At 39.9% G+C, this 14,740-nt stretch overlaps 1 protein-coding gene across 1 annotated transcript in view; it reads left to right on the plus strand.

The window, feature by feature from the left end:
- Positions 1 to 14,740, plus strand: part of Alg12 (Alg12 alpha-1,6-mannosyltransferase) — a 125,109-nt gene that overhangs the window by 87,321 nt on the left and 23,048 nt on the right. The window contains exon 8 of the mRNA XM_067135256.2: positions 13,422 to 13,664. Within this exon, the coding sequence (XP_066991357.2) occupies positions 13,422 to 13,664 (243 nt within the window). The remainder of the gene's footprint in view (positions 1 to 13,421; positions 13,665 to 14,740) is intronic.

Here is a 14,740-nt window from a genome sequence, read left to right on the forward strand (position 1 = left end):
GATGTATCTTTTAAATGTAAAATGAATTGTAAATAATTTGTAAATATCTGAATTCCTTGAATAATTTATGCATCCAAAGTTTTTGCCTGTATTTTTCATCAAAATAAGTGCATTAATTAGCCAGAAAATACGGTATTATGCATTTTGTTGCGTGTGTCGGTGTGACATAAATATTCTTATTCGTATGTACATGTCATAAATGAGAATAATTAGGTACGTTTTCTTCTCACTTTTTTATGTTTCCTTAGTTTGATTTTAAATGTAATGGTCAATTCGTATTGTAACTGTAGATATGTATGCCTTTCATCCTGACCTTTTTTACCTAGACTGTGGTGGAATATATGTGATGAAATCCAAGAATTAAAAAATCTTCCTATTTTTGGTTTCTAAAAGTTGGTAGGTATGTCATCGCCTTGGTTCAAGACATGGCCAACTAGACTCCCTCATTGGCATGATGGCAGAAGCAGAGATTCAGTGTGATACAGTGGAGGTGCCTGGAGTATCAAGGGAAAGCATTCACAATGGCCAAAACGATAGGAGTATTGACCTAAATCTGATTGATGATATCAGTTGGCAGAAAATGGAGAATCAGTATGAAGAAGAGGTGCATCTTGAGACCAAGATCACTGTTGAAGAACATCATGGCTATTCCTCTTAAGAATCTAAAAATGGAAATTAAAAAATGGCCTCATGAAGTTGGAAGAAGCTTTAGAGGCTGGAGCAACATGCAGGATGTCGTGGAAGAAATCTACAGAAGAACTAAAGCAGAGATCAACTACCACAGAGAACAAGGAATTGTCCAGGACATCGCCAGTGACAAATGACTTGGAGAAAGACCATGGAAAATGGGAAACGTTTCTATCCAAGAAGAAGAAAAAGAAGAGCAAAACTCGTCTTATCCGTTTTTTTTGTTTTTTTTTAATGAGTTAGAGGTAGCATTGCCTTCTTGGTGATATTTGTGATAGTTCTATCACAAAATTAAGCACCAAAACTCGCCTTTTCCCATATAAATCTGTCACCAAACTTAGGCTGTTGTTCCATAACTCGCCTTATCCATGGCGCTTGTTGTTCCAAAACTCGCCTTATACAATCAACTAATAGGAAGGGATAATTTCAGCACGTGACTCATGCTACAACTTACCCGCGTTTTATGCCATTCTTTCCACTCTTTGAGTTGTTCTTGAACTGTGTTAGTCTTTCATACAATTTTTTTTTTTTTGCTATGGGCTTTACGTCACACCGACACAGATAGGTCTTATGGCGACGATGGGATAGGAAAGGCCTAGGAGTTGGAAGGAAGCGGCCGTGGCCTTAATTAAGGTACAGCCCCAGCATTTGCCTGGTGTGAAAATGGGAAACCACGGAAAACCATTTTCAGGGCTGCCGATAGTGGGATTCGAACCTACTATCTCCCGGATGCAAGCTTCACAGCCGCGCGCCTCTACCCGCACGGCCAACTCGCCCGGTGTCATCATACAATTTTGTGCTGTGAACAGAGTGTATTAAAATGACGGAAAATATTGCTCCGGTTGCGGAAGGTAAAGGGAGAAGAAGGAAGAGTGATCCTGATTCATGGAGAAAAACTAAGGAAAAAAAAGATAGGTATGCTATGAATGTTACATCCTAATAGTTTAGTTGAGAGCTGCTACTTTTAAAATACAGTGAAACCTCATAACGTGTTTCCTCAGGGAACAATCTTGTATACTGGAAGTATTTTAATTTTGTCTTCATTAATTAACGATATATCAATTTCTCTTCTACATCTCAACTTTCTTCATAGGAACAAGGTGTTATAGTATTCACAAACTCGACGATCTTCAAGGTGAAGCTACCTGCTTGTTATCTAGCAAACTTTGTCCGTCCTGTGGCTTAGACAAGAGATCAAGGGAGGTTCACATTCCACAAGGGATGGACATAGAATGCTTTCAGGGCTGAGTAAAATGTTATCACACTAAGCAATAAAACGTATGGGGAAGGAACGAGGTTTCACTGTAATGAGAAGTAGCGTACTGTTGTATTATGAAATCTTAAACATCAGCAATTTTACGATATACGGTATCTTGATGAGAAATCATTCATTTTCATTGCAGGCATGGTCCTACTAGTCCTCCAGACTACCCACAATGTAGTCACAATGGTCCAACCTTCAAATGTCGTAAATTGCGGCTGATTGACACAGTTTCATGGAAACTTTTATGAATGTAACAATAAAATTCAACAAGATACATTCATTTTAAAGTATCTGAGTACAGAGAAGCCCAAAAGGGAAAGAACTGTCAAGGAGGGAAGTTCAAGAAAAGGTGTCAGTGTTCAGTACTATATAAGACTTGCTAATACATAACAATTTCACATTCAGGTCTGCCAAAAGACATTCTTGAATGTATTGCATGTCAGCAAAGATCAGGTTCAGAGGATTGCCAGAAATCACTTCACGACAGGGAAACTTCCAACAGAAAAGAGGGGAGGAGCTAGGATCAAACCAGAGTACACTGAAAAGAGGCACTCTGTGAAACGTTTCATTGAAAGTTTGCATTGTTGTGAAAGTCACTATTGCCACGGAAAGTCACCGATCAGACAGTATCTACCCGGAAATTTAAGCGTCGTTAAGCTTTACAGAATGTATAACAACAAATCACCTGAAGAACTCGGGGTGAAGCGGTGATTCTTCCGTGAAATTTTTTCGCGTTGCTACAACATAGGATTCAGAACACCAGTTACTGACACTTGCTCAAAGTGCATAGAGCTCAAGGAGAAAATTAAACTTGAAAGTTCAAACGTAGCACTGAAGAATGATTTAATCTTGGAACTTAGAGTACACAAACTAAGGGCTGCAGCTTTTTTCAAAAAGCTCCAAGAAGAAAGGGATAGCATGGCAATATTTTCATTTGACTACCAAAAGAATCTTGTGAATCCAAAAGTTGCAGATCAAATTGCCTATTATAGTTGTCAATTGTACACCTATAATTTTACCATTGTGAGGGGTACCTCTCATGCCAAGTTGACAAAGGAGAATGTTTTTACATACACATGGCTGGAGCATGAATTCAAGAAGGGGTCTAATGAAACGTCATCTGCAGTTTACCATCGGTTATCACAAACTGATTTGTCAAACTTCACAACCGCAATTCTACAATGATTGCAATGTGCTCGTATTTCTTGACACACACAGCTCCGCCTAATATAGAAAGTGTTGAATTGGTCTTTCCTATGACAGGCCACTCATTTTTGCCCTCTGACAGGGTATTTGCTCAAGTCGAGAGAGAGAGAGAATTGAATTGAATTGAATTGAATTTATTGATCATGATTTACATGCCACTGAGACTGAAAAGCCCCTTTATGCAGCGTCTTCTTATAATACAATGCAGATTTATGAAAACAGTAACTACATTTTTATAATATTAAAGTATTAAACTAAACAAGAAACTTAAAAAAAATGAAAATACAGATACCACATCCAGTGAGGTTAAGACATACATTATATAATAAGTAAGAGAGAGAGAGAGAGAGAGAGAGAGATACAGAAATGCCCTATAATCTGTAATCCAGCAAAATATGAAGACATCTTTAGCAAACATGCTGAAGTCTTCAAGTTTGGCAGAGACTGCTCAGTGAACAATTGGAAAATGGTTGCTGAAAATATGATGAAAAAACCTGCATCTTGGCACTTCAAATTTTCTTCAGTGAAACGATTTGTTATTAGCAAAGACTCACTGGGAAATGTCACTCTTAGAGGAGAACCTCATTACAACTCAGACATCGGTTTAGGAAAATCGCTAATGAAAAAGGAAAAAGGGAAAAGGCCTGCGAGATATGCTAATGCCACCTGAATTATTGCCAGGAGTAATCTTGAATCCCGCCAAAGTAAAGGACGTAAAATGTTTGCTTGGAAAGCATTTTGGAATGGATTGGGAAAGGAATGAGTTGCTTTCTTTTTATAAGAATCTGTTCACCTCAATTTCTGTAGACGAAAACGATCTTGTTGAAGAAACAGAAGTTCTTTGTGATGGATCTCAAGAGGAGGGAATAGATTTGAGAGTTTGATTAACAACAAAGTGATGTTTTATTATTCAAGTTACTTCTATTGTGAGTGCAGTGTAGCCTATAAAGGAAGAATTCTCTCCAAATACTATGGATAGGATGTAAATATGATAAATCACACTGCTGTGTTTAATTTATTAATGAACATCATTATACTGGTAGCAAAAAAGTGTATTAGTGTACTGGTGAGTTTTATTACAACATTATATTCTCAATTCTTTCATTTTCCTTGTTTTAAAATAAGTTGTGTGAGGTAATATATTTAGATTTTTTTTTTGATGCTCCAAAACTCGTGTTATCCAAAATACAAATGTAATTTATTGACGTTCTACTAATTATATGTATAATTCTTCAGTAAGACGACCCTATGACATTGGACTTGAATGCATCGTAATACATTTAAACAAGTGAGACTTATGTTACAAAAATTACAGGTTTTTCGCTTTTCCTGAAAAATCACTTATGGTGGATAAGACGAGTTTTGGAACAGACCGCCTCAAGTATAGGAAAAGATATTCCAACAAAACAGGCCGGTAACGATCTTGAAAGTACAGCGTTTAGCGAAAGTGGAGAACGACCTCATTCTAAATCTAGGAGTTGTTCAGAAGCCGTAATCATCAAACCAATGAACGGTAAGACTTTCACTGATGTTTTGAAGGATATCAGGAATAGGGTGAAGCCGGAAGACAGTGGAGCAGGCACCTGATCTATCCGCAAAACAAGAGCCAGGGCTGATCTTCTTGAATTCAATAAAACAACTAAGATTGAAAGAAAACAGGGAGATATTCAGTAAATCTCTGAGAGATGCCCTCAGACGAGATGGCAATGTAAAGGCTTCAATCCCCCAAACTACACTGGAGATTCGAGACATGGATGGCATCACTACCGCCGCAGATGTGGAGGAAGCTGTAAGACGAGATTCCGGTAATCCACATGGAGAGCTAAAATTATTGGTCACAAAACCAAACAGCTGGGGACAGAAAGTTGCCATCTTCGAAACTAAAGATGAGGATGCTCAGAAACTACTGGACCGAGCTCGATAGCTGCAGTCGCTTAAGTGCGGCCAGTATCCAGTATTCGGGAGATAGTAGGTTCGAATCCCACTGTCGGCAGCCCTGAAAATGGTTTTCCGTGGTTTCCCATTTTCACACCAGGTAAATGCTGGGGCTGTACCTTAATTAAGGCCACAGCCGTTTCCTTCCCACTCCTAGCCCTTCCTTGTCCCATCGTCGCCATAAGACCTATCTGTGTCGGTGCGACGTAAAGCAAGTAGGAAAAAAAAAAAAAAAGAAACTACTGGAAGCAGGAAGAATTGAGATAGGATGGCTATAATGAAGAGTACATGCTAGAACCATGTTACCTCACTGCTTTCAATGTCTATCATATGGACACCTGGCAAGAAACTGCACAGACCCCGACAGAAGTAAGCTCTGTTTTAAGTGTGGAGCATCTGGTCACAAGGTAGTAGACTGTAAAAAGAATAATCTGCGATGCATGCTTTGTACAGACAAGGGAGTCAATGAAGCTAAACGAAATCATGTTCCTGGATCGGGTGCATGTACAATATTTCATGAAGCTCTGGAAAAGACCAAAATCACAGCAAATGATGTGAATCCTTCAAGCAAACATGCACAGGAGTCAAACAGCTAACGATCTTGTGACACAGCTGATTTATGAGATGGAAGCAGACATCGTTATTATTAATCATATAAAGAGCGGGATCATCCAGGGTGGTTTGTGGATAACCTTGGAACAGCTGCAATTTGGATACCAGATCTAGGAAAAGTTTCAATAACAGAGCATGGATGCAAAGATGGCTATAATGAAGTTTATTTTGGTACAGACTGGAGGAATCACTATTGTAAGCTGTTACTTTACGCCAAATAAATCTGTTTCCAACTTTCAGATGAAACTTGATGGTCTTGAGGATGCATTATGCGGAATGGAAAACAGACTAGTGGTCGCTGGTGATGTAAATGCTCAAGCGTCGGAATGGGGCATGCCACAAACAGACTCCAGAGGACGGCGTATAATGGAGATGGCAGCCAGAATGGGTTTGGTGGTCAACAACATTGGAAATGTGAGCTTGACGGCCAGGATGCCAGGGAACAATACCGGATGTAACCTTCTCATCGGAGGATATCGCGCTTAATATTACTGAATGGCAAGTGATGGAGAACTATACGGGGAGTGATCATTAATATATCATCTTTCGACTGCTCTAGGGATATCCTCAAGTAAGAAACATCTTGCGCAGGCCAGCACGGTAGAACATAGCTGGTATCGACAAGAAAAAGTTTATTGATGTAATACAGAATGGAATGGAGAACATAACAGAAAAATGTTTTGGCCGTAGAGGGAAAGAAGCAGCTGGTGTATGTGTTGAACTCACCATGCAGCTAATCCACCAAGCATACCATGTCTCAATGTCCCGAAGGACATCACGAAATAGCAAGCGCCCGACGTACTGGTGGACCAAAGAGATTGCTGAACTGAGAAGGAATTGTCTGCGACTTTGACGCAGGGCTCAGATGATGAGAGGCAGTCCAGAGAATACCTCAGTCACAGCGGAGTACAAGTCAGCAAAGAAGGAACTCCGTAACGCAATTAGAAAGAATAAAGTCGATAAATGGTGGTCATTGGCTAAAGAAGTAGATGATGATCCATGAGGACTAGGTTACAGGATTGTAATGAAGAAACTCGGGACATTTCCAAACCCGAGTATGGATCCACAAACCATTAAACAAATTGTAGATACACTATTCCCAGACCATCCAGAGAGACAAGAAGTCTCCAGGACCAGATGGTATACCTGCAGAAGTGCTAAAGATAGTATCAGAACTCTGTCCAGAACTGTTGCTAAATATGTATAATCGCTACCTGCAAGTGGGTGTTTTTAGTCCCCGATGGAAAATGGCCTGATTGGTTTTGATCAGCAACGGAAAACTTGGTGGTTATAGACCTTTATGTTTGCTGGATACAGCTGGAGAAGGCCTGGAGAAACTTCTGCAGACCAGAATCCTTTCAGCAGTTCAACTAGCAGGGGACTATCTGTTCGCCAACATGGATTTCAGAGAGGGCACTCGACACTGGATGCAGTGTGGGAGGTGGTGAATACAGCAGAAAGAGCACAAACAGACAATCATCATTCTCATAAATTGACACCTCTTGTGACCCTGGATGTGAAGAATGCTTTCAATTCAGCAAGGTGGAGCGACATGTTGGTAGCTCTTGAAGAAACTTTCAGGCTACCACAATATCTTATGTGCATAATGAGAGATTACTTCAAAGATCGCACTCTGCTGTATGATATGGAAGATGGACAAAAGACAAAACATCTGACAGCTGGTACAGCACAGGGATCGATCCTTGGTCCAGATCTTTGAAACATAATGTACAATGGCTTGTTATGTTTGGAGATGCCAGAGGACACGAAGCTTGTGGGCTACGCTGATGATGTGGCCGCCTTGATAGTGGCTCGTAATGTTGAAATGGCTCAAATCAATCTGAACCAGGTGATGCAGCACATAAAAGAATGGATGATGAGTCACAGTCTAACACCAGCCGAACACAAAACGGAGATAGTTCTTCTGACGAGGAAAAGGATCGAGACTCTTGTGCTAATGACTGTTGGAGAGTTAGTGATTTTAACATCTGTGTGCACAAAATATTTAGGAGTGACACTTTACTCCAAGCTCACATTCTGGAATCATATTCAGAGAGCGACAGATAAGGCAGTAAAATACATGACTGCACTTAGCAGACTGAGGGGAAATATTAAAGATCCAAAATCCAGTAAACGACGACGTCTCATGTTGATGGTTCAGTCAGTGCTCCTGTATGGCTCTGAAATCTGGGCTGAATCCTTGAGATTTGCTTGGTATCGGAGAAGGATAGCTGCTGTACAACGGAGAGCAGCTTTACATATTGCATGTGCATACCGCACGGTTACCGAACCTGCAATCCTCACGGTGTCAGCAATGGCCCCAATAGACCTACTTGCATTGGAGTGACAAGAAATCTGGCATACCCAAGGAGAGCTGGGAAAGAAATGTGCAAAGAAGCGTGCCTTCAGTCAACAGATAAGGCGAAGGCAACTCAGATGGGAAAGTGACCCTCGGGGTAATTGGACCAAGCGACTGATACCACACTTGGATATCTGGGTTGAAAGGTTTCATGGTGAAGCAAACTATTACCTCACGCAGCTTCTAACAGGACATGGATATTTTCGGAAATTCCTGCGTAGACCAGGCAGAGCGAGTGACACAGCTTCTAACAGGACATGGATATTTTCGGAAATTCCTGCATAGAGTGGGCAGAGCAAGTGACGCAGCATGCATATACTGTGATGACATCGATGACGTATTTCACACCTTATTTGTGTGTGGCCATTGGATGATACAGAGAAGATGTGTGGAAACTGAACTGGGAGAATTGACAGCAGATAATATTATTTCTGCGATGCTAAGAAACCAGGAATCCTGGGATCGCGTGGAGGATGTCCTTTGTCAGAAGAAGGATTTGGAAGCATACAAATGTCCGTAAAGGAGAAATGAAGAAAGAAGTCTAAAAGACAATGTAAGCAAGATATCACCTTGAAGTAATGCGAGAGCAGTTCCGGGGTGATGATACACATCTTGGGAAAAGGGTGTGTGGTTTTTAGTGAGTAAGAATCCCACACACTTGTGGAGTGCGGACCCTTCACAAGCGTCTTTCGAAGATTTTTCACAGTCCCCCGTAAAAAATTATTATTATTATTATTATTATTATTATTATTATTATTATTATTATTATTATTATTATTATTATTATTTAGGCTATGGGAATAGAAAACAGTGTGTATCTATTATGATGTGTGAGCTTTAAGAAAAATGGCCTGCTGCAGCTTACTCCACTTTACAATTTAATATAACATTGCAATCTTTTTTTGTAGTTAACCAATTTGTAAAATTATTAAAACACATTTTGTAAAGATTTATTTTGTGTTCATTAAAATGTATAAATCACGAATTACTTCTTGCTGCGATTTACTGCTATGATCCACCATCTTTTCAAATCCATTTTGTGAGGTCGTGAAGGAAAGCTCTGTATTACAGTACCAGGACGTTATGAGTAGAGACGGGAATTTGCCTATTTTATTCCTGTGCTCAGAAACGTAGGCTTTAGAGATATAAATCCGTTTTAGGGTCCTTTTAGCTATATTTCGTTGGTTTTATTGTGCCTATAAATGCCTATTTTAGGGGTTTGTGCCTATTTGGAGCATAAATGCCTATTTGATGCCTTTTGATTGTATTTTTAAAAAGCCAATTTTCTTCCAGTGCATTATACAGTATTGTAATTGCTGTGCTCGACAGAATTATCTTCTCTTTTTTCAATATCTGTTTACTCCACGAACAAAAATGGGAATTCTCAGAAGTCACCAGAAATAGTTCGAGGGAAATTTCCATCAGGAGAAACAAGGAACAATTAGACCTCGAAGCCTTCAACCCCTCCAACCTCCTAAGACATATGTGGGAACCAGTCAACATCGAACTATGTTGCACAACCCATATGCCCGGTACCTTTCAATGCGAACTGTTGCACATGTACGTTTTATGTGCAGAACATGTTGTGATTTACTGTGAAGTGGAAGAAAAGAAGAAGTGTGTTTGCGGCAATGCCCAAAGAAAAATCTTCGAAGTCCTACTGGCTGAAGCAGTGGATCACAGGGTATCCCAATTTCACTACGGATGGAAGGGTAATTTGTCAAGCTTGCAGTAAGTAGGTAAGTTCGTTTGTTCCTTATATCTTTTTTTGTGATTGAGAACTGATCGCATTTCATTGTAGCATATATAGGCCTATTAATTTTTGTATCGTGGCAAGTTGTTTTGTTGCAATGCTGTATTAGTCGTGAACTTTCAATTATTCTTTTATATTGCTAAAATGTAAATAATAATTAAATTACTGAACAAGGAGTTAGAACGCCGGTGGTCTTTTGTCACAGAATGGATTAAAATTAAATTGGTATTTTGAACTGTGATTCATTTCCTGTGAAAATAGAGATTTACAACTGAAAGGCAATTTTTAAAACTCCCTTAAAAAATTGTGAACTGAGCTCTATAGCTACAGTCGCTTAAGTGCGGCCAGTATCCAGTATTTGGGAGATAGTGGGTTCGAACCCCACTGTGTGCAGCCCTGAAGATGGTTTCCCGTGGTTTCCTTAATTAAGGTCATGGCCGCTTGCTAACCACTCGTAGCCCTTTCCTGTCCCATCGTCGCCATAAGACCTATCTGTGTCGTGCAACGTAAAGCAACTTGCAAAAAAAAAAAAATTGTGAATTCTATTACACTTCTGCTAAGCCTTCACGAAACACAGGTTGCAGATCTAATGTAGCCCGGCTAGGACGATGCCACAGCATGTTTTACAAGGTTGCCAAGACTATCTTTACAGGACCAGGCCTGCGAAAAGACCGTTGGTCTGGATTGGTGAGGTCCGGTTAGTAACCGTTGTGCTTGGGGGGGGCGAGGGGGAATCAAAGGGAGTCTGAGGGCGTAAGCTCCTATGTTAACTAGCCTCTAGCATCCCCTCTAGAGTCTTACTAAATTGTGACAAAATGTCACAACAATTTCAAATTACGCAGTTCTTTTTTTTTTTCTTTTTTAACGGGGGTGGTGGCCTTGCAGGCACACATGATGCAGGATCTATTGCAGGCAACAGAAAATAGTCTTCATAACAGCCGACCTGGCTGACCAAAGCTGGCGAATAGAAACAAATAAAATGTTCACAAAACTGAGATTTATAGTGCCCCCATTTTCATTTTTCTTCTTGTTTCCGAATTGGGCCGCCTATGGACCGCATTGAACCTAAGGCTTTCTCTTCTTCTCCTCCTCCCAGAACCTCTTCATCCTTTCACTTCTAATCTTCCTTTCTTTCTCAGATATGACCAATTTGGGTCTACATTTTGGTGTTTTCTCCTGGAATGTTTTGATGCTGTACACTCGGCTTCTAAATTCTTTTCTGTTGTGAATCACATCCATTGTAAGTCCAATTTCTATTGCATCTCTTTTTACCTCTTCTACCCACTTCATCGAAGCTTTCAGTCCAGTGATGTACTTGAATATTTTCTTCGTTCGCCGTTTCTCATCCATTCTTTCAAGAGGCCCATATAATTTTAGTCTTCGCTTCTGCATGGTGACAGTGATTTTTTCGGTCTATTTGTAGAGATCATTTTTTTTTCTATTCCTCCACTCCCCATCAACATTTTTCTGTGGTCCTAAAATTTTCCTTTTCTCCTCTCCTTTTTTTCGAGATCTTGAAGCTCACACTTTTTATTCATTGTCAGGCTCTCTGAAGCGTAGAGACCCTCTGGCTTTACCACTGTGCTGTAGTGTCTAAGTTTCGCTTTCATTCTTCTATATACCGGGCGAGTTGGCGGTGCGGTTAGGAGCGCACAGCTGTGAGCTCGCATCCGGGAGATAGTGGGTTCGAACCCCACTGTCGGCAGCCCTGAAGATGGTTTTCCATGGTTTCCCATTTTCACACCAGGCAAATGCTGGGGCTATACCTTAATTACGGCCATGGCCGCTTCCTTCCCATTCCTAGGCCTTTCCTCTCCCATCATCGCCATAAGACCTATCTGTGTCGGTGCAACGTAAAGCAACTGGCATTTTTCTATGTAAGTAAGAATACTGCTAGGGCCAGCGTGGTGAGTCCTTGGGAAGTATAAAGGACGGATCTCTCCTCTACGCTACTTCGGTATCGTTTCACGTCTTTTTTATTATATATTTCACCCAGTGAACTCGACACGATACTGCCAAATTATAACTGAAAATCCTTGAGGACATATTTCCATGTAAATCACTAATTCCCTTGTTCCTACTTTAAAGTTTTGTACTTCTAGAAATATCATCTCATCATCTCTAATAGTCTTTTTTATGAAACAAATGCATGATATATACTAACATTATTGCCAATTATCACAACTGTAGAAGTTTAAGATATAGGGACAATGTTATTTATGTCAATTTTATTATTTTTCAGATCAAATGTGAGTAAATACCACATGGATCAACTTAGAAATACTGCGATACATCTGATACGAATACATAAATCTGTATCAACGCAGCCTGTCTACCAGTCCACTTTGGGCAGTGACCAACAACCATTTTCTTCAGACCTATGCACTGCAATGTTGGGAGCTAATATGCCCCTGCATAAACCGGACCATCTTCAAATTTCAACAGTTTGCCGGGAGCAATCACCAAGTTGAAGAAGAATGGCATGCCCCTGGTGGAGTCATTTAGGATTGTGGAAGAAGTCAGGGGAAGTTTTGTCCGAACCTCTGGGAAGGCAGCGGCTGTCAGCGAAATAAAACCAGATGAAGTGACTTCACTGTAGTTTTGTCCAATCACTTCATGTGATGTTGAGAGATCTTTCTCCCAGTACAAAAACATTATGCATGAGACAAGAACAAGATTGTTCCCGAAAAACTTTGAAATGTTGCTTGTAAATTCCTTTTATAGTAATAGTGTGTGCTATTAAATTATAAGTAATTTATCATGCCTATTTTACATTTTAGTGCCTGTTTAAATGCCTATTTTGGCTAATTTATGAGCCTATAAGCCTGCCTGTTTTAACTGTTTTTAGTGCCTGTAATTCTCGTCTTAGTTATGAGTTAAGACATTTTTTTAAAAAAGTCTGAAGATAGCGCTGTAAAATGATTGAATAAATGCTGGTAAACATCGCACATTTTGCAGCTTCTTATGGTCTGCTGTTGATGAAGGTATCTCTTAGTAGTTCTCATAATTTCCACCCGGAGCAGCACATTGCTATACGCAGTGAGCCTATAGCGGACTTCTACTGTATTTACTTGTTCTTTTCATGTGTCAGGCATGAGAGATACAGTATTGTGTGGTTCAGTTGTAAAGTTCATCTGGATCAATGTAGAATTAAGTCATTTGGAAAAATTGGACCAATAACTGAGTACGTTGTCCCTCAGTTTTGTTTTAAATTATTGCTGTATTTTTTAGGTTCCCATTGTTAATTGGATTATTTTACTAATAAGGCTGTAGTTTCATTATCTATGATATTAGGAGGAAATTTCTAGGCTGCTAGAAAAAAAATGTAACTCAAAAAATGACTTCTACTGTTCTTCCCTAGATAGATATCAATATGTTTACTTATACTGTTAGGGCCAAATAGAGTACTGTACATATAGCTTAGTTCTGACTGATTTCTGATCAAAATCCCATCTAGGACTCTCACCATGTACTTACCTTACTTTGAACATTTTCTGGCTTATGCTCTTTTCCCTGGCAGCCTAGATTTATTAGCAGATATATATATATATATAATATGTAGGTGTATTGCATGCACTTAATATTTGTTATTTGTATGAATTCAGGTGGGAGAACAGGACCAAATCTGCATTCCATTGTGTTCTTGCTCTTGGCATCTGTTTCCATCTGGTGATGAATGCTATCTTTTCCATCGTTCTGCTGTGTATTGCTGGAACCAACTACCCAGGAGGTGTAGCTATAGCTAGGCTTCACCGACTAGCCAGAGCAGAACCTGTAAATGTTCACATAGACGTTCTTTCTGCTCAGACTGGGATCTCCAGATTTACTCAGATCAATAAGAATTGGAGGTAAATATCAACCATCTCCCTTCTTCAGTAGTTGACTCATAGTTAACTATCTTTAAATTGCTTAAAATAGCATTTTGTGCTTTTGATGTGCAGAATTATCTCTTATTTATATATTCATAAGTTAAATATTTATTAAATATCGCACTTAACCATCATGAAGTTGCAAGAGTGAAATCATTCACTAACAGCCTTACAAAATAAGAATGATTCAGGCTTGAGCTGAAAGTGTGTCCAGATTTTCAGTTCATTCTTGTACTATGACAGCCTGTAAACCTTAGAAGGCGCATTCTCTGATGGCAGATAAGGGATGCCCCCCTGATGTGGGTGACTGGCCTGGAAGGAAACAACATACCTCCCTCTGAAGAACAGGCAATAGGATGGTGATAGGTATTTCTGTATCGAGATTGGGTATCCATAAACGCCATTCAGTGAGCAACATCTATTCTCCAGGTTAGAGGTGGCTGCAAGAGTAGAAGTGTAGAGTAGAAGGGCCAAATAAAATCTTCCAACAACAGATGGAGAAATGCATTAGTTGGAGTATTTTCTGTTGAATTAAATCAAACACAATTGCCACACCAATTCATATGTAGACATGCATCATACGTCTTCATCATAGACTGTTATGTCTTTCAACATTCAGTCTGCAAGCCTCTGTGAATTTACTAAATGGCTCCACAATCCTCAGTTTGTAACTAGCTCTGTGGCCTTGTTTAGATCCATACCTGTTATCTTTAAATCATTAGAAACTGAGTCTAACCATCGTGGAGCCTCTGTGGCTCAGGTAGCAGTTGTCGGCCTCTCACTGCTGGGTTCCGTGGTTTAAATCCCGGTCACTCAATGCGAGATTTATGCTGGACAAAGGGGAGACGGGAGAGATTTTTCTCCATGTACTCCGGTTTTCCCTGTCATATTTCATTTCAGCAACACTCTCCAATATCATTTTGTTTCATCTGTCATTCATTAATCATTGCCCCAGAGGAGTGCAACAGGCTTCGGCAGCCGGCACAATTCCTATCCTCGCCGCTAGATAGGGGCTTCATTCATCCCATTCCTGACCTGGTTGAATGACTGGAAAC

This window comes from Anabrus simplex, chromosome 1 (genome assembly GCF_040414725.1).
Source record: "Anabrus simplex isolate iqAnaSimp1 chromosome 1, ASM4041472v1, whole genome shotgun sequence".
In the NCBI taxonomy this organism is placed as follows: domain Eukaryota; kingdom Metazoa; phylum Arthropoda; class Insecta; order Orthoptera; family Tettigoniidae; genus Anabrus; species Anabrus simplex.